The sequence below is a fragment of the Homalodisca vitripennis genome, unplaced genomic scaffold (assembly GCF_021130785.1).
Source record: "Homalodisca vitripennis isolate AUS2020 unplaced genomic scaffold, UT_GWSS_2.1 ScUCBcl_7216;HRSCAF=14804, whole genome shotgun sequence".
Classification (NCBI taxonomy): Eukaryota; Metazoa; Arthropoda; class Insecta; order Hemiptera; family Cicadellidae; genus Homalodisca; species Homalodisca vitripennis.
In genome coordinates, this window is record NW_025783324.1 from 1,721 (window position 1) to 29,038 (window position 27,318).

At 35.7% G+C, this 27,318-nt stretch overlaps 1 protein-coding gene across 1 annotated transcript; it reads right to left on the reverse strand.

Annotated features, from left to right (window-relative positions):
* On the reverse strand, positions 1-27,012 carry LOC124374082 (dedicator of cytokinesis protein 9-like; the record flags this gene model as incomplete). The annotated part of the gene is made up of 5 exons (XM_046832379.1): positions 1-53; positions 8,376-8,517; positions 15,891-16,687; positions 26,478-26,598; positions 26,850-27,012. Coding segments are annotated over 5 exons (1,276 nt in total), but the record flags the coding sequence as incomplete, so codon positions are not given.
* Between the last annotated feature and the right edge of the window lie 306 nt (positions 27,013-27,318).

Sequence of the window (27,318 nt, forward strand, 5' to 3'; positions counted from 1 at the left end):
TTCCAGCTGCTCCAGCAGCAACTGTTTCCGTTTGTACTGAACCTCATGGACACCTGAACCCCAATTGCTAACATTATTTATACATGGAATTTACTCTAAATTAAAACAAAATAAAAACCCTCATCATGTTTAATCCTTTTAGCACTAATTCAAATTCAAAACTTCTTTATTCTTATGAACTGAGAATAAAAAAGTACAAAGGCTGTACTGTAGCCTGAGAGTACAGGTATTGTACATAGAATAGTGTCAAAATTATTGTGTCACGTAATGTACAGATTTATAGAATAATACAAAATATAGTGTCCAGTTATCAAATATAAATTAGTTTTAATCTATGGTGATAATGTATTAACTGTAAATAATGCATTTTTAAATTGTTAGTTAGGTTTTATTTAGTTAATATTGTCTTATTAATTTACATGTTAAGTGTATCAAAATATCAAAGTTGTTTATTTTTTGCTAATGTAACTATATTAAATGTGACTAATTAAGTGAGGGCCGGTACAGTAAAAATGTCAAAAAAATTAACTTTTTACAAATATTATTTTCTTTTTTCCCTAGTTCTTTTTGTGAACAATTCTGTAAAGTTTTTATTACAATATCTCATTTTATAACGAAGTTCACAATAAAAATAGTGAAACTATGTTCGCACATTTCCTGTGACATAAACCTAGATTTTTGGTGCATCAATCCACAATTGGTTGTAGTGTACATTTCTTATATTTTATAACTTTACCAAACATGGATTTTTTGAATACTCTTTGGCCTACTCATGTATTATTCATTATATGTTGTTAGGTTTCTACTGTCATCAGTGTAATGTTCATTGTTTACAGTGTTTGATGTTGTTGTGTTTTGAAGTCTAGGTTTTGTGTGTAAAGTCTTCTTCAAGTAAAATGGGGAAACATAAAGGTGTAAAAAGAGGAAGTTTGGTGGTAACAGTTTTACAAGTGCCCAGACAGAATGCATGTCTTCAACAAGTAAGAAATAAAAACTAGATATAACCATTTCACCAAGGCCTAACCTCAAACTTAAGTTTCAATGTTATTGTGAAGAATCCTGTAGGCTATAGGTTGATGGATATGGAGATGTTGTCTGAAGCTTTGAGGACATATTTAATATGTAAAAATTGCAATGGAAATGCTGTTTTGGCTGAAACAAATTTCAAAGGTATGGGATCTAAAATATTAATACAATGTGAATCTTTAAGATTCTGTATATTTTTATTATATTTCCGGCATATTTCTTCCGATTTCCTCCTCAGCCAAGCGCAATGAAGTTTCAGCTTTCTTTTTTCAAATTCCAGTTGGGATGTAATTTCAGAAAAAAATACTATTTTCATCATGGATTTCATCATTTTCAGGATTAAAATAAACATTTCTTCATCATTGTCTACAGTCATGTCTATAGTCAAGATTGAATAATTTTCTGCCTCCTGTATTGCCTACAAAAATGAATTTTGTAGGTTTCTTTTTTGGTAGAATCTCATCCTTATAACTCTTGTAATCAAATAAATCATTTTCTTTACATATTCCAATCTCATTAGTGCCAAAAAAAACCACCTCAAATTTATTTTTAACACGCTTTTATTAGCTTCGGTTGTATCTATGTAACGGAATCTTTGAGCATAATTTTCACCAATTTCCAGAAGTCTGATTAATGTGAAACTTTGCATACGTATCAAGGACCGATGACAATGCAATAATTTGATCATAGTTTTCCATTATCCTTATAAGGACCACCAGGATTAATAAATTCTTTTTATAGATCCTCTGTGATAGAGCTAGCGCGCGATCTGCGCTAACCCAGCGTTCAAGTCTCCATTCGTCTCGGTATTCTCGGATGTGCTTGACTCTCTTAATATAGTAATATTATAGTAGTCATCCAGTCTCTGCCATTTTCCAGTGGTTTCCTTGACAGCCAGATCTCTAAGTACACGATCCATCGATGTTCTTTGTTTAGTATACATTACATAATAAAAATTTGAGTTGTTGCTTTACAGAAACATACATAGTATTTTTATCAGACAAAGCCTTTAGTGTTTTTTTAACTAATTCCGTTTCAACAATAATCCAAATTTTTCTTGCATTTTCAATTTTATTTACTATAAAAATAAAGATGAACAAATACAGTTTAGTTATTTTACACATTACCGAAGACGTATAGCTAATAAATTAAATAATAAAAGTACCATAATATGGGTATATTCAAGTCTGAACTACAATAACTATTAGTTTTATTATGTATGTGTATGTTTGATATATATCAAAGAAAAAGTGAGGGCTCTGTGGTGTAATGGTAGCACATTCACCCGGACGAAAGTGAGAGATCCGGATTTGAGTCCCGGCGGAGCAAGTACTTTTTGCGATTCAATGTTTATTGAAATTAAAAAAGGCTATTGACATTTATACAATTTAATGTAAATAAAAGTAATTTGACAGGTATATTAGGTTTTCCGATCATATGTTACTTTGCTTATTTAAACGCCATTATGTGACAGATAAGGCCAAATACAAAATAATTGAATCGGAAAAAAGTGAGGGCTCTGTGATGTAATGGTAGCACATTCACCCGGCAAGTGAGAGATTCGGGTTCGATTTCCCGGCGGAGCAAGTACTTTTTGCGATTCAATGTTTATTGAAATTAAATAAGGCTATTGACATTTATATTATTTTAAATAATTGAATCGGAAAAAGTGAGGGCTCTGTGGTGTAATGGTAGCACACTCACCCGACAAGTAAGAGATCCGGGTTCGAATCCCGGCGGAGCAAGTACTTTTTGTGATTCAATGTTTATTGAAATTATATATTATAATAATTATATATATATATATATATATCAGAATATATGTATAGCAATTATATGATAAAAATATAAAATGATTTACAATACGAAAAATTCAACTAGTTAAGAGTGTAACATTTTATAAGTAATAGGTTTAATACAGATAAGTAAGAATGATAAATGATATATACTAGCTAACATTACGTTTATTTAAAATAATTCACATACCTAACCCTCAAGTCCGGCAAAGGTGTTTCAAACAGCCACAGTTCCTTGGTAGCTTAGATGCCAGCCTTCGAATTTTACGACAATAATTAATCTAAAGAGAACTGCGAAGCTCCGAGTCTCCAGGGATCAGAGCCGACATATTAAGTGCAAGCTCGAGGAGTCATATTGAGGCGATGCAGGTTGCTATTTCCCCGTTGGTAGCTATTAATAGGGACAGAACCTTTAATGGGGCACCGATGACAGGAACGCACCAAGCGGGCAAAAACCTGTCCGACCCGACATCCTTGATCTAGGCTCGCGATTGTTTGCTGGTGGACTAGCCTATGTAGCACTTGTTAGTCGTGTAAGATCTTTAGACGGTATTTGGATTGAAAAACTTGATTGCTCTAAGTTAACAGGAAATACCCCATGAAATAGTGAAGCTTTAAATGAAATAATGAGATTGCGGAATGATTCGTAAGAAATACCACATTTCCACAAGAAAATAATTGATACATCGAACTAAAAAATTAAAATAAATAATAGTTTAAAAAAACTAAGTAAACACGCTTTTATAGCTAACCAAACTAAAAAATAGAAAATAAAACTAAGTCAAAACAAATATAAATTACTTGTAAAATCTCAATATATTATATTTAAATTGATGTCATTACAAATAAATTTATAAATAAAATATAATATGAAGTAAATTATCAAATTACAAAACTTGAAAGCAAGATTGACAAATAAAGTCTGGTATAAATAGACAATAGACAATATACTTTATTTTACATATTCTTTGAGAACAGTAAGAGAGTCTTAAAAAAGGTAATTATACAAATCAAAATTTTATAAAAACAATTTACAAATCAAAGCTTTGTAAATGATAGTCCAGTCACTGGTTGATGTTCAAAGCTCTCCAGTTTAAAAAACTCGTCAATTGAGTAGAAAGGATGTTGGAGGAGCCATCTTTTCAGCATTTTCTTGGGGTTTTGTTCTGTCTTAATGTCGGTAGGTAGGGAGTTTGAACAGCTTTGCACCCATATATGAAGGCTTCTCTTCAAATAATGCTGAATGGTGTTCTGGTAGTGTAAAATCTGCTGCTCGACGAGTGTTGTAAGAATGTAAATCAATGCCTCTGGTCAAGCCATTTTCATGAGCATACATTACTGTTTCTAAGATGTACAATGAAACCACAGTGAAGATTGACAGCTCAACAAAAGATGTTCTACAACTGTCTCTAGGCTGCAGGCCTGCCAGTATCCTGATACATTTTTTCTGTAGAGTCAAGGGTCTTTGTAAGTTGGCTACACTTGATTTTCCCCAAACAGTGAGACCATATCGGAGGTGTGCTTCAAAGAGTGCATAGTATGCAGTAATTGCAACTGTGACATCACTTATCGATTTTATTCGACGAACAACATAAAGTCCAGTGCTTAGTTTGCTACAGAGGTTGTCCACATGAGGTGTCCATTTCATTCCATTGTACATTTACGATCCCCAGATACTTGGCTTCTTCCACTGTGTCAATGTTTGGAAATGGTCCAAAATCGTTCTTTCCTCTTCCAAAGACCAGTTGTTGCGTCTTGGCTTCATTGACTACCAAGTTGTTACTATGGCAATACTGAAACAGCCATGTTCGTTGCTGTGTATGAAGAGACTTCCAGCAATTCAGGATGTTTATTACCTAAAAGTAGAACCGTATCATCTGCATACATAATGGTTTTTGAAAATTCTTCCAAGTAACCCGGGAGATCGTTAGTAAAAAGAACAAATAAGGACAGGCCCCAGAACTGAACCTTGGGGTACGCCACTTGGTATTAGTAAAGGGCTAGATCTTATTGAACGGGACGTTCCTCTGTCTGTGCACACCAAGTCAACCACCTGTTGCCTGTCTGTCAGATAACTTTTAAACCATCTTGCTGCTGTTCCAAAAATCTCAAATGCTTCCAGCTTCTTAAGGAGTTGGTTGTGGTCAAGACAATCGAAAGCTTTGGTGAAGTCTAATAGTACTGCAGTTGTTGTGTTGCCAGCTTCAAGTTGATCCACAATAAACTCCACCAAACTAGTAATAGCAGTTGTTGTGGATCGGCCCTTTATAAAACCATGTTGATGATTTGTAAGCATGCCATGTTCTACAACATGGTTCATGAGGCGAGAGAGTACTGCTTTTTCAAACACCTTAGAAAACGTTGAAATCAGGGAAATAGGGCGGTAATTGCTTGCCTCTGTGGTAATGCCATGTTTGAAAAGAGGTATTACTTTGGCCAATTTTAGTCTAGTTGGGAACTTTCCTTCTTCAAATGACTTATTAATAAGTTGGGTTAGTGGTCCAGCAAGTTCCTCACTGCACACCTTTATTAGCTTTGAAGACACTTCATCAATTCCAGATGATGTTTTGGTTTTAAAGGAGGAAATTACTTTTTTCACTTCTTCTACTGTGGAATGATTAAGTGTCAGAGGTGGAGCACCGTAGTTGTGTGTAATTGTAGTGAAGCATTGTCTTGGATTTGTAGCCAAAGCATTTTTAGCTGCAGTGGTGAATGTTAAATTAAAATAATCTGCAATGGTTTTTGGGTCAGTGATTTTCTCTCTATCTGGAATTATAAGTTGCTTTGGATTTTGGTGTGTTTTTGCTTTCCTTTCACCATTCACTATTTCCCATAAGGTCTTGGTCTTGTTATCAGAGCGAGCAATTTGGGAAGATATTTCTTTACGCCTTAATTCTTTAAGCCTTAAATCATAAGTTTTTTTTTTGCAGGCGGTTTGTTGCTTATGCTCTAAATTTCCAGTAGTGTTGTAGAGTGTCTGGGCTCTTTGGAAGTCCTTCCTCAGTCTCTCTGCCTCTTCATCTGTAATTTTATTCTTCTTTTTTTTCTTCACTCTTGATCGTTTTAGAGGACAGACATGGCTTATTATCATAGTTAACTGTGTTATTGAAAAGGTTGTACGCAGAGTCAATATCTGGGGCTTCAAGTACATCATCCCATGATTCCTGACCTAACCTTGCCTTGATTGCTAACAAATTATTTTCGGAGAAATTTCGCCTTACAGAAACGGGTGTTCTTGTTTCAAATTGTTGGCAAACTACTTTACAGAACTGAGCTGTGTGGTCAGAGATACCTACATCTAGTACTTGAACAGATATCTTCATCTCTTCCAAGTTGGTGCAAACACAGTCGATAGATGTCTGTGATGTTGGTGTTATTCGCGTAGGAGGAAGTGACATTCTGGTCATATTGTGGCTTCTCAACATTTCTTCAAGCTTGATGCCATCCCGTTCAGGAATTAGACAGTTAATATTTATGTCCCCCATAACTACGACTGGGCAACTCCATGTTGGTATCACTTCCAGAGCTTGTGAAATTATTTCAAGGGATTCTTCCAAATTACCTTTGTTTCTGTAAGTGCCAACTATATAGATACGTTGTTTTTGTATTTTTACTACCATCATGGTTATTTCACAGACCATTTCCACACTTATGTCTTCAATAGAAACAGGTTCAACGAATGTTTTTAAAGAATCTTTACAGAAAATCGCAACCCCACCTTTTATGTGATGTAGTCGACTGAATTGTGTAATTAAGGAGGTTAGTATTGTGTAGCTGGTTTTTCTTTAATCCATGTTCTGTTAAAATTAGCAAGTCAGGTTCTGTCGTTTGCAAGAGATGGTTTACTATGTCTATTTTATTTTTAAGTCTATCAACATTCTGGTGCAGTATAGTCAAGTTTGTCTTTCTGGTAGCAACTTTGCCAGAGGTTACGTTCTCTTCAGTCTGTGGCAGACACGTACTAAAAAAGAAGAAGTGTTGTTATTGGGGTGGTTTCTTGAACTATTAGCCTTAAATGTTTCAATGTTTTCTGTTTGTAAAATTCTTCTATTGTTTCTGATGGTTCTAATTTTGTTGCAGTGAAGGGTGGCCCTTTCTTCAAGGAGAATGTCCCTTTGTTTAAAGATAATAAGTTGCTCTCGACAGTTTTAGTTTCTAAGTCCACCTTGTCCAAACCAAGTATGTTTGATGTCTGAGGGTTTTTAAAAGAAATGGGCTGGCTATTGATTTGATTGGCAACAAATTTAGCAGTTTGAAGGGATATACTCATATGGTTTGTTTGTTTTTCTTTATTTTTCCTCATAGTATTGGATGAGCTACTGTTGACAAATAATTTTGAAGTGAACTCTCTGGATCTTGAAGCTGTTTGTGTTGGAATCATCGCACTTTGAGTTCATGAAGGATTGGTGTGTATGGAAAAGTAGACCTGCTGTTGAGCTGATCATTTAGGCTTTTAATTGTTATTTCCATGTTGTCTTGTCTAGATTTCATTTCGGCCAACTCTAATATAATGTTTGGCAGACTTTGAAATTTTGTTTCCATTGGTGTAAAAACTTGTTGTAGTTTGAGTCTCATTTTCTATGGTTGTTTTAGTTTCGAGTTGCTCACTTTCTTTTAGGTATAACTCTTTGTTTAACTGGGAATTTTGTGTGTCAAGGTATTTAATTCTGGTGATTTGATCTGCATTGAGTTTTTCTTGTTGTTTATCGTGGTCTTCAAAGATTTTTTGAATTTCCTTATTCTTGTGCTTTTCTTTTTGTATAATACTTTGTAAGTCTGATAACTCTTGAGTCAAGGCTTCAATCCTACTAAGATATTTATCTTCTCTACTGGTAAATTCTTCGATCCTTGCTTCACTGCTTGCCAGATGGCATTGAGCACATGCCAACTTGTTTTCCAGAACAGCTAGATGCTGCTAAATACATTTGTTTCTTATTATTATATTATAAAAAGTGGGCTACTGTTAGATGAAACTAATTGTTTAGATTTAGTACTATAAGGCTAAAAAATTATCTTAAAATAAATTAAATACATAATTACCACAGAAAATATTTATTTAGTTGTTACTTGCATAGACATTTAGCACAGTACAATACAATGAATTCAATATTCAATAAACTAAACAGAATTTTTTTAAATATAACAAAATCAGTTATAATTTTGAGCAAATGTCATTGCAAAAACAACTGAATTGATTTCACTCAAAATGACTTGTAAATTGTTGTGCATTGTACCGTCCGTTTTGGTGCTCATGATTTACCACTCACCTGGCTTGAGTTAAAATAGTGGCCCTTGCTGTTCTTTGACTTGACTAGTTGGGCTAATATTTTGGAAATTAGGAGTAAAACGGTTAAATTAACCTCCAAAGGTTTACATCATATTCAAGAAATATCCATCTGATTCTATTAAAAATTTACCCATCAAAAAGAAGGCTTGGGTGACAATATTAATCATTACAAATCAATAAATGACTGTATTTCCCTAAGCAACAAATCCTTTAGGATCCTTGCTTTCAAAATTCAAAACACAAGTACTGATGGAACTCAAATTTACCTGAGTCCAATTTGAGAGCGATCTCATCACGTGGTATGTTGGAAGAGATAGGCTGGAAAGCCTCAGCCCCCCATGTCTGTACCTCCTTCAGTTTCAGATACTGTGCCATCAGGGCAGCAATATGTAGTTGGCAGCAGGCTGCCTGAAACATGGTCACCCTGTCAACTCATATGTTAACCGAAGATATTTGAGGATATTCTGAGGAAAATTTCAAATATGGAGACTAAACATCTATTAGTTGATACAGATACCTTGAATCTATAAATGGAACCAGTAATGAAAGAGATCACCGGATTTCACTATTCCCAACAAAATTATGAGAGATGTAATAATTGTCATGAAAAGACAGTTGCTAATTATTATGCGCTTATAGAGACAATTGAAGCTAGTTGTATGCTTGTAGACAATAAGTAAGTAATCTTATCAATCTGGTATTTGTTTTCCCAATCATGCCAGTCTCTAATACATGGTGTTAACAATCTTCATAATTTTCAGGACAAGAGGAAAGTGATCCTTCAGCTTCAACTCTCCCCAAGCCCCTAGCTTTATGGTTCCTTACTATGGCACAACAGCGAATATACTTTTACCTACAGCAAGGTAAAAGGAGTTCAGGAGGTTAATAATGAGTTGAAAAATTACTAAATTCTCAACTTTAATAAACAGTAAAGTCTGTACAGTCAGCAACTTTGACATCATCAACGAATTTAATAACCACAGAAAGATTATTTTGGGACTCATTTTCTATGGTTTCACTGATTTTAACTTTCAATTCATCGTCATTCTTAGATGTAACAAGTGCAGTTGTATCATCTGCATAGAGTCCAGATATACAAGTGGGATTTGATCCAAGATATTGAATTCTTAGAAAAATTTATAAGCATTTAACTTTTTAATGAATATATATATTAACACAGTCAAATGCCTTGGACAGGTCACAAAACACACCCACTGCACTCTGGGATCCATCCAAGGCCCATGACACTTCGTCAATAAATTTAGATAATGCAGTTATTGTACTCATCCCTTTTCTAAAGCCAAATTTATTCAGAAGCTAAAATATTATTTTTTTCTAAAAATGCTGATATTTGATTTAAAGCTGATTTTTTAAAAATGTTAGGTAACAATGGCAGAACTGAAACTGGTCTATAACTATCAGGATTTACTCTCTCTCCCTTTTTATGAAGAGGTTTGACTTCTGTGAACTTTAAAAAATTTGGAAAAAGAGGCATTTTAAAACGATTGGTTTATAATAATAGCTAAAGGTTTTGCTATAAAATCTGTAACTTTTTTCATCACATTTACTGGAACTCCATCCCAAACTGCGGATTTCTTATTTTGTAAAGATTTAATTACTTTGAGTACATCATTGTCAGTAAACAAGGATATTGTGCCTTGCTCTCCACCTCCCTAGGTAACTGTAATCTGTTACCTTGTGTAGCAGAGTTGCTGGAATCTGCAACTCCTCAGCTACTTATCAGAAAATCAAGTTTAAATTTATATACATTTGAGGTTTAAGTTCAGTCTCATTAAATTTTGAAAAAGGGGCACTCCAGAAAGAAGGAGTATGTAAAAGCGAGGTCGAACGCTCGTACCGCCCAGTGAATTGTGATTATCATCAATGACATGACATCACTTCTTTTCACTATAATGTTGTCTTGTAGTGGTCTTCGGACCTATCTACGACTGAAGAGACTAAACAAAGTCGAAACAACAGAAGCACACCTCCATCCTGAAAGACGGAATGGTTGTAATTTATTGACGCAGGCTCAATCAATTTTAGAACATGCAAGCCACGCCGGAACGGATTCGGACACACACGAAACGTAACGTGCGCCGACATCAATGCTCGGAGAGGTTGATGTTTTGGTTTTGAATTCTAAATGTAATTAAAACAATTGGCAAAGGGTTTATCCCTTTCAACCTTATAAAATGATAACCTGTAATGGCGTCAATAATTCCCCATCACTATTACGCGCAACCGGGTTAAAGACGTGGGGCACGCTGATTTTAATCGCAGCTATCAACCAGTAAAAGCCATCTTGGCTATGGGAACCCACACGATCGCCGGATAAGCAGATGCTGACACGAATTGTGAAATAGAGCCTAAACGTGCAACTGTTTGATGGTACAAACGATCTTGAACGTCTGATTGAGAAGACGACCTCATATCACCGAGGATTTAAGAACTACACACCCTACCGCAACACCTTATACCAATACAAATTTTGAGTGTTACACTAGTTAGGTGCAAGTATTCAACACTTCACTTCTATATTTAAAATTCTAAATTTTGAAGGTTTGTGGAAAGAAGCAAAGTGCTATGAATTTGGGGTTTACATCAGGTAAGAACGCCCTAGTGGCGGATCGTTTCATCCAATGTAAATGTGTGTTGCCTTGAGCAACACCAAGAAGTACCATCTGTTTCGGTCTCAGAGCTAAAAAGCTCGTACCTCATCAGGTGTACACTTTAGTACACGACAGATTTAATAATTAAAGGTTAACTTCAGATGAAGAGATTCTGAAGTATAAAATTTTGAAAACGAATTAAAATCAATTGAAACTTAATTCGGTCAAACTTGTAATTTTGAAATTTTGGAACAAACTGATTTCTGAGTTCACGGGGGCACACCCGAGTCTGTATTTAGAACGGTGTTTGATATTTATTGAGGAGAGAATGTTTACTAAACAAGGATATTGTGCCTTGCTCTCCACCTCCCTAGGTAACTGTAATCTGTTACCTTGTGTAGCAGAGTTGCTGGAATCTGCAACTCCTCAGCTACTTATCAGAAAATCAAGTTTAAATTTATATACATTTGAGGTTTAAGTTCAGTCTCATTAAATTTTGAAAAAGGGCACTCCAGAAAGAAGGAGTATGTAAAAGCGAGTCGAACGCTCGTACCGCCCAGTGAATTGTGATTATCATCAATGACATGACATCACTTCTTTTCACTATAATGTTGTCTTGTAGTGGTCTTCGGACCTATCTACGACTGAAGAGACTAAACAAAGTCGAAACAACAGAAGCACACCTCCATCCTGAAAGACGGAATGGTTGTAATTTATTGACGCAGGCTCAATCAATTTAGAACATGCAAGCCACGCCGGAACGGATTCGGACACACACGAAACGTAACGTGCGCCGACATCAATGCTCGGAGAGGTTGATGTTTTGGTTTTGAATTCTAAATGTAATTAAAACAATTGGCAAAGGGTTTATCCCTTTCAACCTTATAAAATGATAACCTGTAATGGCGTCAATAATTCCCCATCACTATTACGCGCAACCGGGTTAAAGACGTGGGACACGCTGATTTTAATCGCAGCTATCAACCAGTAAAAGCCATCTTGGCTATGGGAACCCCACACACGATCGCCGGATAAGCAGATGCTGACACGAATTGTGAAATAGAGCCTAAACGTGCAACTGTTTGATGGTACAAACGATCTTGAACGTCTGATTGAGAAGACGACCTCATATCACCGAGGATTTAAGAACTACACACACCCTACCGCAACACCTTATACCAATACAAATTTTGAGTGTTACACTAGTTAGGTGCAAGTATTCAACACTTCACTTCTATATTGAGCCTGCGTCAATAAATTACAACCATTCCGTCTTTCAGGATGGAGGTGTGCTTCTGTTGTTTCGACTTTGTTTAGTCTCTTCAGTCGTAGATAGGTCCGAAGACCACTACAAGACAACATTATAGTGAAAAGAAGTGATGTCATGTCATTGATGATAATCACAATTCACTGGGCGGTACGAGCGTTCGACTCGCTTTTACATACTCCTTCTTTCTGGAGTGCCCTTTTTCAAAATTTAATGAGACTGAACTTAAACCTCAAATGTATATAAATTTAAACTTGATTTTCTGATAAGTAGCTGAGGAGTTGCAGATTCCAGCAACTCTGCTACACAAGGTAACAGATTACAGTTACCTAGGGAGGTGGAGAGCAAGGCACAATATCCTTGTTTAGTAAACATTCTCTCCTCAATAAATATCAAACACCGTTCTAAATACAGACTCGGGTGTGCCCCCGTGAACTCAGAAATCAGTTTGTTCCAAAATTTCAAAATTACAAGTTTGACCGAATTAAGTTTCAATGGATTTTAATTCGTTTTCAAAATTTTATACTTCAGAATCTCTTCATCTGAAGTTAACCTTTAATTATTAAATCTGTCGTGTACTAAAGTGTACACCTGATGAGGTACGAGCTTTTTAGCTCTGAGACCGAAACAGATGGTACTTCTTGGTGTTGCTCAAGGCAACACACATTTACATTGGATGAAACGATCCGCCACTAGGGCGTTCTTACCTGATGTAAACCCCAAATTCATAGCACTTTGCTTCTTTCCACAAACCTTCAAAATTTAGAATTTTAAATATAGAAGTGAAGTGTTGAATACTTGCACCTAACTAGTGTAACACTCAAAATTTGTATTGGTATAAGGTGTTGCGGTAGGGTGTGTAGTTCTTAAATCCTCGGTGATATGAGGTCGTCTTCTCAATCAGACGTTCAAGATCGTTTGTACCATCAAACAGTTGCACGTTTAGGCTCTATTTCACAATTCGTGTCAGCATCTGCTTATCCGGCGATCGTGTGGGTTCCCATAGCCAAGATGGCTTTTACTGGTTGATAGCTGCGATTAAAATCAGCGTGCCCCACGTCTTTAACCCGGTTGCGCGTAATAGTGATGGGGAATTATTGACGCCATTACAGGTTATCATTTTATAAGGTTGAAAGGGATAAACCCTTTGCCAATTGTTTTAATTACATTTAGAATTCAAAACCAAAACATCAACCTCTCCGAGCATTGATGTCGGCGCACGTTACGTTTCGTGTGTGTCCGAATCCGTTCCGGCGTGGCTTGCATGTTCTAAATTGATTGAGCCTGCGTCAATAAATTACAACCATTCCGTCTTTCAGGATGGAGGTGTGCTTCTGTTGTTTCGACTTTGTTTAGTCTCTTCAGTCGTAGATAGGTCCGAAGACCACTACAAGACAACATTATAGTGAAAAGAAGTGATGTCATGTCATTGATGATAATCACAATTCACTGGGCGGTACGAGCGTTCGACTCGCTTTTACATACTCCTTCTTTCTGGAGTGCCCTTTTTCAAAATTTAATGAGACTGAACTTAAACCTCAAATGTATATAAATTTAAACTTGATTTTCTGATAAGTAGCTGAGGAGTTGCAGATTCCAGCAACTCTGCTACACAAGGTAACAGATTACAGTTACCTAGGGAGGTGGAGAGCAAGGCACAATATCCTTGTTTAGTAAAACATTCTCTCCTCAATAAATATCAAACACCGTTCTAAATTGTCAGTAATGTTTTCAAAACCAAACTCTGAATACTCGTGGTTTACATTTAAGCCTTTCACAAGTTTCAGAGCCTTATGAGCACAAGGATACAGTCCAATTTCATTAGAAATATCAATGAATTTTTTATTGAGAAAATTTGCAATGTCTAGAATGTTATTTAAACATCTATCAGCTACCACTATGTCAGAAAATTCTGCTTCAACTTTTTTACAACCCAGTTCAGATTTAACAATACTCCAAGCCGCCTTACTTTTATCATCTGAATTAGCTATGAATTTATTGTTTGTAAGTGTTTTTGCTACATGCAAATCTTTTTAAAAGTTCTTTTGTATTCTTTTACATAGTTTATAAAATTTTCATCGTTGGAATGCTTCTCCAGCCTACTCAACTCTCTTTTTTTTATACTAGATACTTTAATGCCCTTTGTTATCCATGATTTGTTTTTTTGAGAATTTTTGTTACTATAAAATTTTAAGGGAAATGCTTCTTCAAATGCATTTATGAAAGAACCAAAAAATTTAAATTATTTGCTTCAAAATTATTTTCAGTAGACACATCCCATTTGATTTCTTCAATAATTCTAATAAAATTATTGATATTTTTATTTGAGAATAAACGGTTTTTATTTTTCAACCCACCTAATTGTTTATTCAAAGTTAAGTCATCAGATAAATTTATGAAAAGTGCTCTGTGGTCTGAGAGACCAAGTTGTAAATTCATTAACGGAGTTGCAATCTGGGACTTAAATTTTAATGTTAAGATATTATCAATACAAGTCTCTCGTAGGCATAGAAAAATTAGTTTGAAAACCATTTTGTCCTAATAAGGAAAGAAAGTCTAATTTGTGTTGAGTATTGCAACAGTCATCCATGATGTCTACATTACAGTCTGAAGCTATGTAAATATTTTTAGTGTTTCAACTTTTTGCCAAGCTTTTTAACATCTCCTCAAATTTGGTTAGAAACAATTTAAAATTTGCTGCGCTTGGAGTTCTATAAATAGAGACAACAAGTATATTTAAAGTCAAAACTTCAACACAAGAGATTTCAAAAACTGAATCCTCGCTAAAAGTACACAGATCATCTCTCACTCTGTATTCTAGATTGTCTTTCAACAAAATGCAAGAACCACCATGGATTATACCTTCTCTACAGTACAAACTAGCAAGATTATAGTTTGTGATACTGCTTAACAGGTGGACATTTTCATTCTTTAACCAATACTCATTTAAGCAGACTATTGATATATTTGAGTTTTTCAAAATTATCTACAATTAATTTTTTTAAATTTTTTTCTATTAATCCTCCTTGAATGTTCAAATGCGTAAGCCACATAAATTTATCATTATATCTAGCATTATTACAGATTGGCCAGCGATTTATTTTTTTACTTAAATGATCATCTAAAGAATTAAAATTATGATAATTAGTACATACAACACAATAGTATATGTAATGCTCTGGGAATGATGGTAAGGGATACTAGTCAGTATTTCACATGACAAAAGTAATTAGAATTATTGCCAATTGAGCTTATCAAGTTGCCTGTAAACAGTGGTTTACAGATTATAACTTGATCACTATACCTTCCTGTTTTTAAAGGTCAAAATTAAATAACTTGTAAAGGAAAACGAAGTGATTTTGCTTGTGAGGTACATGACAACTGATATATTTATGAAAGGGGGAGGATATATTTATTTAGGCATATTATTATATTACATTGTTTGTCTAGATTGCAGGCAACAATCGTTAATATTTTTATAATTAATCAATGTATTCAAATCAAGTATTTTAGCAAGTTATCTCAAGGATTTTGAAGGTTAGAACTTCAAATATATTTAGTTAAAATGTTGAGCTGGTTTATTTGGCCTCTTATTTACTTCAAGTGTTCTTTACTTGATTTTTGGGATGGGTGTGCACATGAATAGTTTGCTCTCTGTTGACAGCATTTTCTGTTTAGGCTGAATTTCCTTGACAAAGTTTCCTTACTGTACATGTTTTGTATGAGGATTCTTTCTTAGGGACCCTCCCTTGGGTTTATATTAGTTGTTGGTAGAGTTTAGTTTAATTATGTAATTAAACTAATGATTTACACTAATCTGTAATGTAAATCCATATTAAATATAGTGGATAGTACTATGAATATTGTATATTTGTTAACATTTCTATAAATGAGCCACTTACCTCAGAGAAATTGCCTTCCTTAGCATGATGTCTAGTCATGGTCTGAAGCCATGTGAACCGCAATTCAGGTGTGGAGGCGTACGAGTTTGCTAGACTGTGCTGCAAGTCTACCAACATCTCTGGGTCATGATGCAACTCTCGCATCTGTGCCGTAGCCATCAGTACAGTCCGGATACGCCTGGTAAGGTCCTTCACTTCCACCGGAAACCCTGCCACAGATACAGTAAGTAAGTTTGCTAGACTGTGCTGCAAGTCTACCAACATCTCTGGGTCATGATGCAACTCTCGCATCTGTGCCGTAGCCATCAGTACAGTCCGGATACGCCTGGTAAGGTCCTTCACTTCCACCGGAAACCCTGCCACAGATACAGTAAGTAAGTTCGCTAGACTGTGCTGCAAGTCTACCAACATCTCTGGGTCATGATACAACTCTCGCATCTGTGACGTAGCCATCAGTACAGTCCGGATACGCCTGGTAAGGTCCTTCACTTCCACCGGAAACCCTGCCACAGATACAGTAAGTAAGTTTGCTAGACTGTGCTGCAAGTCTACCAACATCTCTGGGTCATGATGCAGCTCTCGCATCTGTGCCGTAGCCATCAGTACAGTCCGGATACGCCTGGTAAGGTCCTTCACTTCCACCGGAAACCCTGCCACAGATACAGTAAGTAAGTTTGCTAGACTGTGCTGCAAGTCTACCAACATCTCTGGGTCATGATGCAACTCTCGCATCTGTGCCGTAGCCATCAGTACAGTCCGGATACGCCTGGTAAGGTCCTTCACTTCCACCGGAAACCCTGCCACAGATACAGTAAGTAAGTTCGCTAGACTGTGCTGCAAGTCTACCAACATCTCTGGGTCATGATACAACTCTCGCATCTGTGCCGTAGCCATCAGTACAGTCCGGATACACCTGGTAAGGTCCTTCACTTCCACCGGAAACCCTGCCACAGATACAGTAAGTAAGTTTGCTAGACTGTGCTACAAGTCTACCAACATCTCTGGATCATGGTTGAGCTCTCACATCTGTGCCGTAGCCATGCAATACAGTGTGGATAGGCCTTGTTAAGTCCTTCACTTGCACCAGCAGGGTGTCTAGCAAAGTGACTTGAAGAAATTACCTGACTTTTCCATACAAAAAATTATTTTTTCATATCCTGTTACGATAAAATCAATGTATTTTTAAAAGTTAGTTTTATTTATACTAGAGTGGTTTGATGTCTGGTAAATTTGTATGAAAGAGCGGGAAATTTTCTGACGTAGTCATATCAACTGAACGATTGCATTGCATCCTCCATGAAATACTAGCCATCAAGAAGTTCTGTGTGCGATGGGTACCGTGCCTGCTCACTTTGGACCAAAAACGGAAATTAAAGAACATTTTTACTCAGAATCTCATACTTTTCAGGTAAAATCCATATGAATTTTTGAGCATATTCATAACTGTGGCTGAAACTTGGATCCACTACACTTCAGAGACCAAACAACAGTCCAAACAATGGACGAAGAGTGAGGAGATTGCACCAAAGACTGTTTTGTCAGCTGGAAAGGTGATGGTCACTGTCTTTTGAGATTCACAGGGTAGATTATTTGGAAAAAGACAAAACCGTAACTGGACACAATTATGCTGCTCTGCTGGATCATTTGAAACAGGAACTCATTGAAAAATGTTAAAGATTTGCACAGAAGAAGGTGCTGTTTTACCAGGAAAATGCTCCAGCCCACACAACAGCTATGACAATGGCTCAACTTGAGATTCAAATTGATTCCTCGCCCACCCCATTCACCAGACTCGGCTCCGAGTGACTTCTTCTTATTCCCAAACTTGAAAATTTGGCTTGGTGGGAAGAAATGCCAATGACGAATTCTTGGGGTCAAACAACCTCTGCAAGGCAGCCTGGCAATTAATTAGTAATGAAACAGGGCGTACACCTAAGAAATGCTCTCACACTGAACCTCCTATATCTATTACTGATTTAAACAATTATTTTGTAAATATATGTAATTATGTAAATAACAGTAATATTAGTTCAAATAAGGCCAGTTCAAGTGACATGATAGAATCTTCTGGTTTAATTAATGCCAAGATTTTACCTTTTAAATGGCATGCTGTAAATCATGTTGATATTCTTAACACTATTTTTAGGTTATGTCATTCTAAGGCTGAAGACGTTTTTGGACTATCTAACTTTGTATTTAAAAAAATAATTAGTGAAATAATGCAACTTTTAACTTTCTTATTAACTGGATATTTAACGTTAAAGACTTTTCAAATTGCTTAAAAGTAACAGTCACTGTGCCCACATTTAAAAAAGCAGATAGAACTAATGTAAACAACTATCGTCCTATAACCCTGGTATAAGTTATATATAAAATAATTGAAAGCATTATTAAGTGTTAGATTGAGTATTATTTTGAACAAAATCACTTGCTCCTGTTTGCACAGTTTGGTTTTAGGCGCAATCTGTCGACTGTTAAGGCTGTTGAGAGTGTGGTGTCATACATCTTTCAGAGTTTTGAAAATAAAGAAGAAGTTAGTGTCCTACTTTTAGATTTAAGCAAGGCCTTTGACACTGTACCCCATCCTTATTAGAAAACTGAATTACCATGGAGTTGAGGGAAATGAGCTTTCTCTTTTTATCTAATAGGTACCAAATTGTAAAAATAGGCGAACAGAAGTAAGACCTTAAACGGATGATAAGCGGGGTTCCCCAGGGCTCTGTCCTAGGCCCCTTCTTATTTACTGTTGTCATTAACGATCTTCCAAACTTTGTACCTAATAAAAGTGTACTCTATGCAGATGATACTAAATTAATGTGATCTAATTTGCTTCCAGAAATTAATTTAGCTATGATCAACTATATGAAAGACAGGTTTTCCTCTGGTTTTCCGTGAATGGCTTACAAGTGAATGAAGATAAGACTAAGCATATTATTTTTAGCTTAAGGAATAACTCTGTAAATTAATCAGTCAAACTACTTGGTATCAACCTGGACTCAAAGCTTACCTCTAAACACCACACAGATGTTTTTTGCACCCGATTATTTAGAGTAATTTTTTTATAAAAAAAAAACTCAAACTTGTACCAGCTCCACCTTGATAATGAAAGCATATTTTGCACTGTTTCACTCACATCTTTTGTATGGAACTCTTCTTCGGGGTAACTCAATTGGTTCTAAAGAGGTCTTTCTATGCCAGAAGAAAGCATTATGCACAATGTTCAATGTAAGTAGTACTGACTCATGTCAGCTCTTTTTTATAGATCATAAAATATTTACTGTACCCTGCATTTTTATATTTCAAATTTTAATGTATATTAAAGAAAGTTTAGACATACTTAACCTTAGAAGCTCAAATCATGATTACTCCACTAGATATCAAGACCTTATTGACTTAGAATTTGCTAGCCTGACTAAAACCCAGCACTCCTACTTCTATGTTGATACTAAATTATTCAATAAGCTGTCTGTTAATGCCAAAGATGTCTCTTGTAAAAAATATTTGTCCCACATAAGAAATAGTTTTCAATTATTGTGTGTGAGAAAAAATTTATTTAATACAATATATAACTTTTAGATTGAATTTTCACACTTAATAAGTGAAAAGTAAAATATATCTGAAGCAGTGAGCTGCATAAATTATACAAGTATTTAGTAATACATGATAAAACAATATAACATGAACCAACTGTGAAAAATGTGTACAGCGATACAAATATTATAGTTTTTTAGTATGACAAACACTTCCTCTCTTAACATATTACAAGTTTTGTTTTTAGTTTTCACTTTACCAGAGAGTTTGAAAAAGCTAATGTTGAATTGGATCATCATAGCATCAATAGCACTTTTACAACAAATAAAAATGAAATTTTATTGTGAAAGATACATTTCATGCATGTGTGTTTACGCTGCTGTAACCATTTTTATTGGTTATCAATGGTAAAATTTTAACAAAAGATTTTAATGAAGTCATCCAAAGTTTCTGTCATTGTTTCAGTTGCAATCTATCCAAAATTAAAATTTGGAATTCAATATGTTATACCCTTTTAATGGGTATTTTTGAAGCGATAAACGTTATGCCATTTTGATAAGTAAAGTAAAAAATATTAAATACTTTGTGCTATGAACAAATTTATTTGTTGCAATATTTTTTATTCTTAAAATGTTGGTTAAAAAGTTTTTAAAAAATGAACACTAAATAATAGAAATAATGTATCAGAAACAGAATCTCTTCATTTGCTTTTTTTTAAATATACAATGAATAACATTATGTATATGGAACAATAACTATTTTATACAATCGAATTAAGACAAAAACAATTTACACACACAAATAACGCGAAATAACACATAACTATTGTTCATATACATTACGTAGTAGACAACTTCCTCTAATTCTATTATAGAATAAGGTGCTAAATAATAATTTTGAAACTTTTGAATTGAGCCTGTAAATCTGAATGAAATTAGTAGCACTCTACAACTTTTATTTGGAGGATAGCAACATTCTATATAACTATGTATTTGGATTAATTGCACCCACATAGGAAAGGTTTACAAGCACCATCTGTAGACAAAGCTTACGCCCTACTAAGTAACACTCTTCAAATAGCCTTGAACTCTGCATGCCCAAAGAAAAACAGAAGACCTCGAAAAAAAAAGAAGCCAAAGCACTTTGCTGATGAAGAAGCTTTTAGACTTAAAACAGACTACTTAAGAGAACAAAACCAATATGAATTAACAGGCAATGAAAATGACAAAGCGGAAGCAGCTCGGAGAAAAAGAATTTGTGACCAACATTTAAAAATGCTTAGGCGGCAAGCATCTCATAACCACATAAACAGATCTGACAATAAGTCCAAGGCTCTATGGGAGGTGATAAACAATGCAAGAAATAAAACAAGTAGACCTTCAGGATTCAAACTGAATATAAACGGGCATATAACATATAACTCACAAGAAGGAGAAAACTACCTAAACTCATATTCTGTGAATATAGCTAAAGAGACTTTGACACAAATTCCTGACAATGAAAAGAAAGAGCTCAACATAAGAAATAAACCTGTACTTTCACACTTAATTGCTATTCCTGATACAGAATTAAATGAAGTGAGAACACTATTGACAGTCTAAAATCTAAAAATTCTGCTGGTACTGATGAAATATTCTCTAAAATCCTAAAATATTGATCAGATGAACTAGTTATACCTCTTACATCCATATTCAATCAATCATTCAGAGAAGGTATCTTCCCATCAAGTATGAAATTGTCCAAGGTTTATCCTAAATTCAAGAAAGGAGATAACACTACAGCAGAGAGTTATATACCCATCTCGCTTATTTTAACCATATCTAAAGTGTGTGAAAAAATAGTCCTCAAGAGACTCTTAACTCATTTTATCGAAAATAACCTACTGTCAGACAACCAGCATGGTTTCACAAAAGGCAAATCAACTTCTACAGCAATGATTACACTGGTTGAGTACATTATTGACAGCTTAGAAGAAGGCAGTCTGACAACAGCTATTCTGCTGGACTTAAGCAAGGCTTTTAATAGCCTCAGCCATGAATGAATAATTAAGAAGCTGGAACACTTGGGCGTGACCAACAGAGCAAAAAATGGTTCAAAAGCTATCTAGAGGACAGAAAACAATTAGTAGTACTCAAACACATAACCAAAGGAGTCACAAGAGAAGTTAAGTCCTTTCCCCTACCAGTACAACGAGGTGTGTGCCGCAAGGGTCTGTGTTAGGACCAGCCTTATTTATTTTATTTATAAATGACATGCCTCACCACTTAAGAGGTCTTTGTACTCCTCTCATGTATGCGGACGACACCACCTTCCTGCTACGTGAGACAACGGATAGGCTTGCAGTGAGCTCCTATTTCGCCCTCAACACAGCATATGAATATTGCTCCGGAAATGATCTTGTGATCAATCTCTCAAAAACCAGCCAGTTGGCATTTGGGAGAAGAGCAGCTGATGTTCCAGTGATCCCTGACATAGAAATGGAAACAAAAGCCTCATTCTTAGGTATAATACTAGACGAAAAAAATTACCTGGACCCCACAACTTGACCATCTTACCCACAAACTTAACACAAGTCTATATGTCATTAAGCAAATCAAATCTATCAGTGGCACAGAAACAGCGAAACCCAGCATATTTCTCACTATTCGAAACTCACCTGAGGTATGGAATAGCTGTATGGGGGGGAACATCAGCAACAAATCTGCAAAGAATACTTATCTTACAAAAGAAGGGGATTCTAGCTGGACTTGGAAGGATGGAAAGCTACTGCATGCAGATGCAGCAGAACTACCCAGAAACAGAGATATACACCAACACCACCAAGGCAATCTGGTCTCTACAACCTCCAAACCACCATCTTCAACTGTATGAAAGAAAGTCGTCATACTAAGGACCCGCCCATTCTACACACTAGAGGAATACATGCAGAGAACAATATAACCATTACCTTCATATTTTCTTATTTTATTTGTCATTTCAAATAAAACAAATTGACTCCATTTGTAATCTCTAAGATTATAAATAAAGATTATTCTGATTCTGACACATATACAGTCAAGAAGGGGGTGACGCAGTGGTTAATTTCAGTGGGAACGCAAGGGAACGGCGTTCCCTTACCTCCCAAGAGTGCCGGAACGCAAGGGAACGCTTTTAAAACTACGAGCACAAGTTTTAGTTAAAAAAAATTGTAGGTAGGATCAATATTATGCTAAGCTTTGTTTGCGAGTGACTCGTAAGCAGATAGTAAGCGCCCGTACAAGCAGTTGTGAGCTGTGCTGTGATGAGTCTTGCACGGAATCAGGCAGGAGGAAGGTGACGGGCGAGTCATCCTAGTTCGCGCATGCGCGGCTGCGCCTCTCAATAACAAAGCAATACCCACCCCACCCCCTTCCTTTTCCCCTCCATTCCTTCACCCGCGCCACCGCCCCAGTGATCACAAGTGTGTTGACTAGTTGACTTGACCTTGGTGTGTTTCGCGTTTAAGTTACAAGTTGCATCGCATCCCATCACGCTTAAGTTCGTTTTTGAGGTGCAGGTCGTTGATTGTGTTCGTGTTTATGCTTATTAGTGCTAGTGCAGCTAAATAGTTTCCTAATTGACTATGACTACCAGAAAAATTGTTGATTTCTTTAAACCTAACCCTAAGAAACAAAAAGGTTATGCGAATAATGAGAACTGCAGTTCGGAAGCATTGACTACAACTTCAATTGTTGATCAAGATAAAAAAGAAGACGCAATCGGGATCAATGAGGATAATTGCGATTACCATTCCCCTTCGACTTCCTCGTCGGTCAAAAATAGTATCCAGGTTGGTGGGTTTGGGATCTGATGCAGACGAAGCTAAGGTTAGTAATGAAAATAATGATTTTGTTAATAGGGGTGAACAGCCAGTTTGTTGGTCTGAAGAACAAATTGTTGAATTTAAAGCTAAAAATCCATGGTTAATTGTGAACAGAGAACTAGGTTGTAACGTTTGCCGTAGTGTGAGTACTCTAGGTGCAGAGAAAACGAAGGGCCTAAAGATTAGCGAAGAGTGGGTTTTAGGAACTATTACCGCTTATGGAAACAATAAAAAAGACCAGCAATCCTCTCTTAGGAAAAAGATATTTTTACACCGTGGGTCTCGAGCTCATTCTTTAGCTGAAAAAATACTCATTGAAGCTAAGAAAGATACAATGAAAAAAGTTGTTGCTTCTATGCATAAAGAGCAGCAGATTGTAACTGAGCGCATTTTCCGCAAGGCTTATAAGCAAGCTAAAACTAAATAGGCCATTTTTTTGAGTTTGAAACTGAAATTGATCTTCAAATAATGAATGGCTTAGATATGGGGCGAATCCTACATTCAAATGTTGCTTGCTCCAATATAATTCATCATATTTCTGATGAAATGAAATCAGACTTGATAAATGGCCTAATCAAGTCAGATTCTAAATTTTCCCTGCTTTTGGATGAAGCCACTTCAGTTTCAAACAAAAATGCTTTGGTGGTTTATATCAGAACTGTTCTAAAGGGAATGCAAAACCCTATGACAGTGTTCTTAACACTTTTTGAGCTAAATAGCACAACATCAGCTGGTATATTACAAGAACTTTTAAATCAGTTACAAGCATTAGGTCTAAGCTTTGAATTCATGAAAGACCATATGATTGCTCTAACTTGTGATGGTGCTTCAGTGCTACTAGGCAAGAAATCTGGCCTTGCTATACAGCTTACTGAAACGTTCCCCAACTTGTTCATTTGGCATTGTTTGAACCATCGTTTAGAGCTTGCCGTGCACGATTCCATAGAAGAAGTAGCTGGAATCAATCATTTTAAGATATTCATGGATAAAATTAGAAACATGTTTAGTTGTTCACCGAAAAACAGCAGGGAGTTGGCAGAAGTTGCTAAAGGACTAGAGGAGCAAATGTTGAAAATCGGCCGTGTTTTAGATACTCGTTGGGTAGCCTCCAGCTTAATGGCGGTGTGAAAGCAGTTTGGACAGATTTTAAAGCTTTGTACAATCATTTCATTGAAGCATCTGAAGACAAACAAAGGGACTCGAAGCAACGTTCAACTTACAAAGGGCTTTGTAGTACATTATCTTCTACAACTTTTGTACACAACCTGGCATTGATGTTCGATGCTCTAGAAGAGTTATCGGATTTGTCCTTACAGCTTCAAAAAATCAAGCCTCAACCTTATCCAAGCCCACAGTGATGTAACACTGTTAATCAAAGTGTTTGAAAACCGAGTTGAAAACATGGGTAGACGTTCAGTGGAAGCTAAAATTGCTATTGACGATTTGATGTTTCAAGATGTTAAAACTTTGTGTAAGATCCAAGATACCCAGTATTCCAGAAAAACAGTTCTATCGGAGCCTCGCTAACAACTTGACTTCAAGGTTGCTATCATCATCTTCAAATGCGGCTGAACACTACACCAAAATCATGAATGACATCAAAGTGATCCACCCCATGTATTGGCCAAAAGACTTATCCATCACCTACGGAGAATGTGAGATCCAGCGAATCTGCGATAGATTTAAGATTAGCAGCTCTCAGGATATAATTAGAGACTTCAGACACTTCAAGCAGGGACTGAAGCCTATGTTAAGTGGAGAGAAACCTACTATTCTAGAGCAACCGCCGTCGTTTAAGAAACTGATTTCCATCATAAATAGTATTGCAGTGTCTAGTGCTGAATGTGAACGTGGGTTTTCTGCAATGAATCTAATTATGTCTCCTCTTAGATCTTCACTCTACATTAGCACTGTTTGCGATTTATTGCGGATCAGGCTCCTAGGACCTCCTGTGGCTAGATACAATCCCGAGCGACACGTCAAAACCTGGCTGGCGAAGGGACACCATTCTGCACTTGACACCAAGTCAAAACAACGAGGGCAGAAAACTTACCATGAAGACAGCATTGCATTGTGGGAACTTTTTTCCTAAATCTGTTTTTTAAATATCTTTTAGAATTTCAGAACATTAAGTTTTCATTAAAATAACTAGCCTATGCCTAACTTATTATAGTTGTGTTCTGAACTCAAGTTTCTGAGTTCTTTTTTGTACTTACAGTTAGTTTTGTGTATTGTTGTTTTGTTTCTTTTGTAGTTTTCACTTTAAAATATTAACAAACAACTAAAACTAAGTTTACCAACAGTCTTGGCATTGCCTTACAATATTATACTACAAATCCGTACATATTTGTTATAATAACTAATAAGCAAATAAAATAATCAACCTTAACTTTTTAAAACTACTCTAAATTTAAAAAAATGAAACCGTGTTACTCCACTCTGTGTGTCATTTATTTTGTGTGTAATTAAACGCTTCCTTTTCCTTTCCAAGAAGTTGGTTTATTTTGAATGTATTAATATTGTTTTGTACCCATAAGGTATACAATTTTTTTTGTAAAATATGCAAACTTGTAAAAAAGCTGTTATATTAACAAACATCCATTTACATATTAATATGTATTATTATTACTACTGTAATGTGTATAAATAAAACTGTGAATAAGGCTCAATTTGTTTTTATTTTACCATTCATTAAAAAATTAATATTGGCGAGCTTCATTGATTCAAACAAAATGGTCAATGAAATCAAACCAAATATTTCTGGGAAATTTAAAGTAGGCAACAAGGTGTTAATGGAGTAGAGTAGAGTAGAGAGTAAACTCAATAATTTAAATTCATGTTTTTATTTTCTTACATCCTAATCAAGCACCTTAAAGAAAATAAACAGCATTAAAATATCACTTGGTATTTTATAAAAATGAATGTATTATTATGTCTGGGTGGCCTAAAAACAAAGGTTTACAGTTATAATTTTCAAAAGTTTTCCTGGGTGAGGGCCCCCCTCCTTCCTGGGGTGTATTCCATACCCACCGGTCTGAGCTTCCCGCTTTAAGAGTTCCCACACCTAAAATTTTAGAAATTAAGCACTGGGGCGACGGAATATATTGATACTCAGTATTAGATTTCTTAGCCCATAATTATATTTTCTCATGTACTCTGTATTGTATGAGAAAGAATAATAATATAATAAACAGCCTCTGTGATCAAATACAGACCTGTCCCTTTCATGACTTTGTCACTGTTGGCGTAGGAGTTGATGAGGGACAGAGACTCCTGGAAACGGGCATTGTTCAACCCCACGATGTTGCCCAACAACTGAGACACAGAGATTATAACCTGGACAAACAACAGGTCATTAGCATTCATCTACACTCATGAGTTGACAATGTTACATGATGGCTGGTTGTTAGATCGTTTCAATATAGTGGTTGTGTTCCAAACTGTAATCGTACTACGTATACATTACATTGTTCCTCAATCTACTTGTTTGTTTAATTACAAATTATATTTGATTATGGCACTATTTTTCTTCAATCATCTTTTATAAATAATCATCATAAGATAACGTACATTACTGTTGCAATCACCTGTAAGTGCACCCTGGTGAGCCCTTTCCTGTTGGAGAACTCAAAGTTGCTTCTCATGAGCAGGTAAAGGATAGCACAGGACTCTTGCCGGATGGCAGACAGCCGACTATTACAGCATCGCAAACAGTTTCCAAGCACAGTCTGCCACACAACATGGCATTGCCTGCAACACACATCCACCAATAACATTGTACTTACTGACTGTTGCACGGACTTCATAACTACAACAACAAAACAAACAAAATCAAAACTTTAACCCTTTTAGAGCTATATGAAAAAATTACTAGCAATAAAACTATATGCCCTAATTCATCTGGAACTTAAAAATTTTACATCTGTAGATCAATCACTATTGAGAAAGGGTATCATGAAAAATGTTTTTATCACGCTATATATTTTAAATATGTAATTATATGCAGTAAATTAGATTGATTACTATGAAAAATACATGCAAACAATTACCAATTAC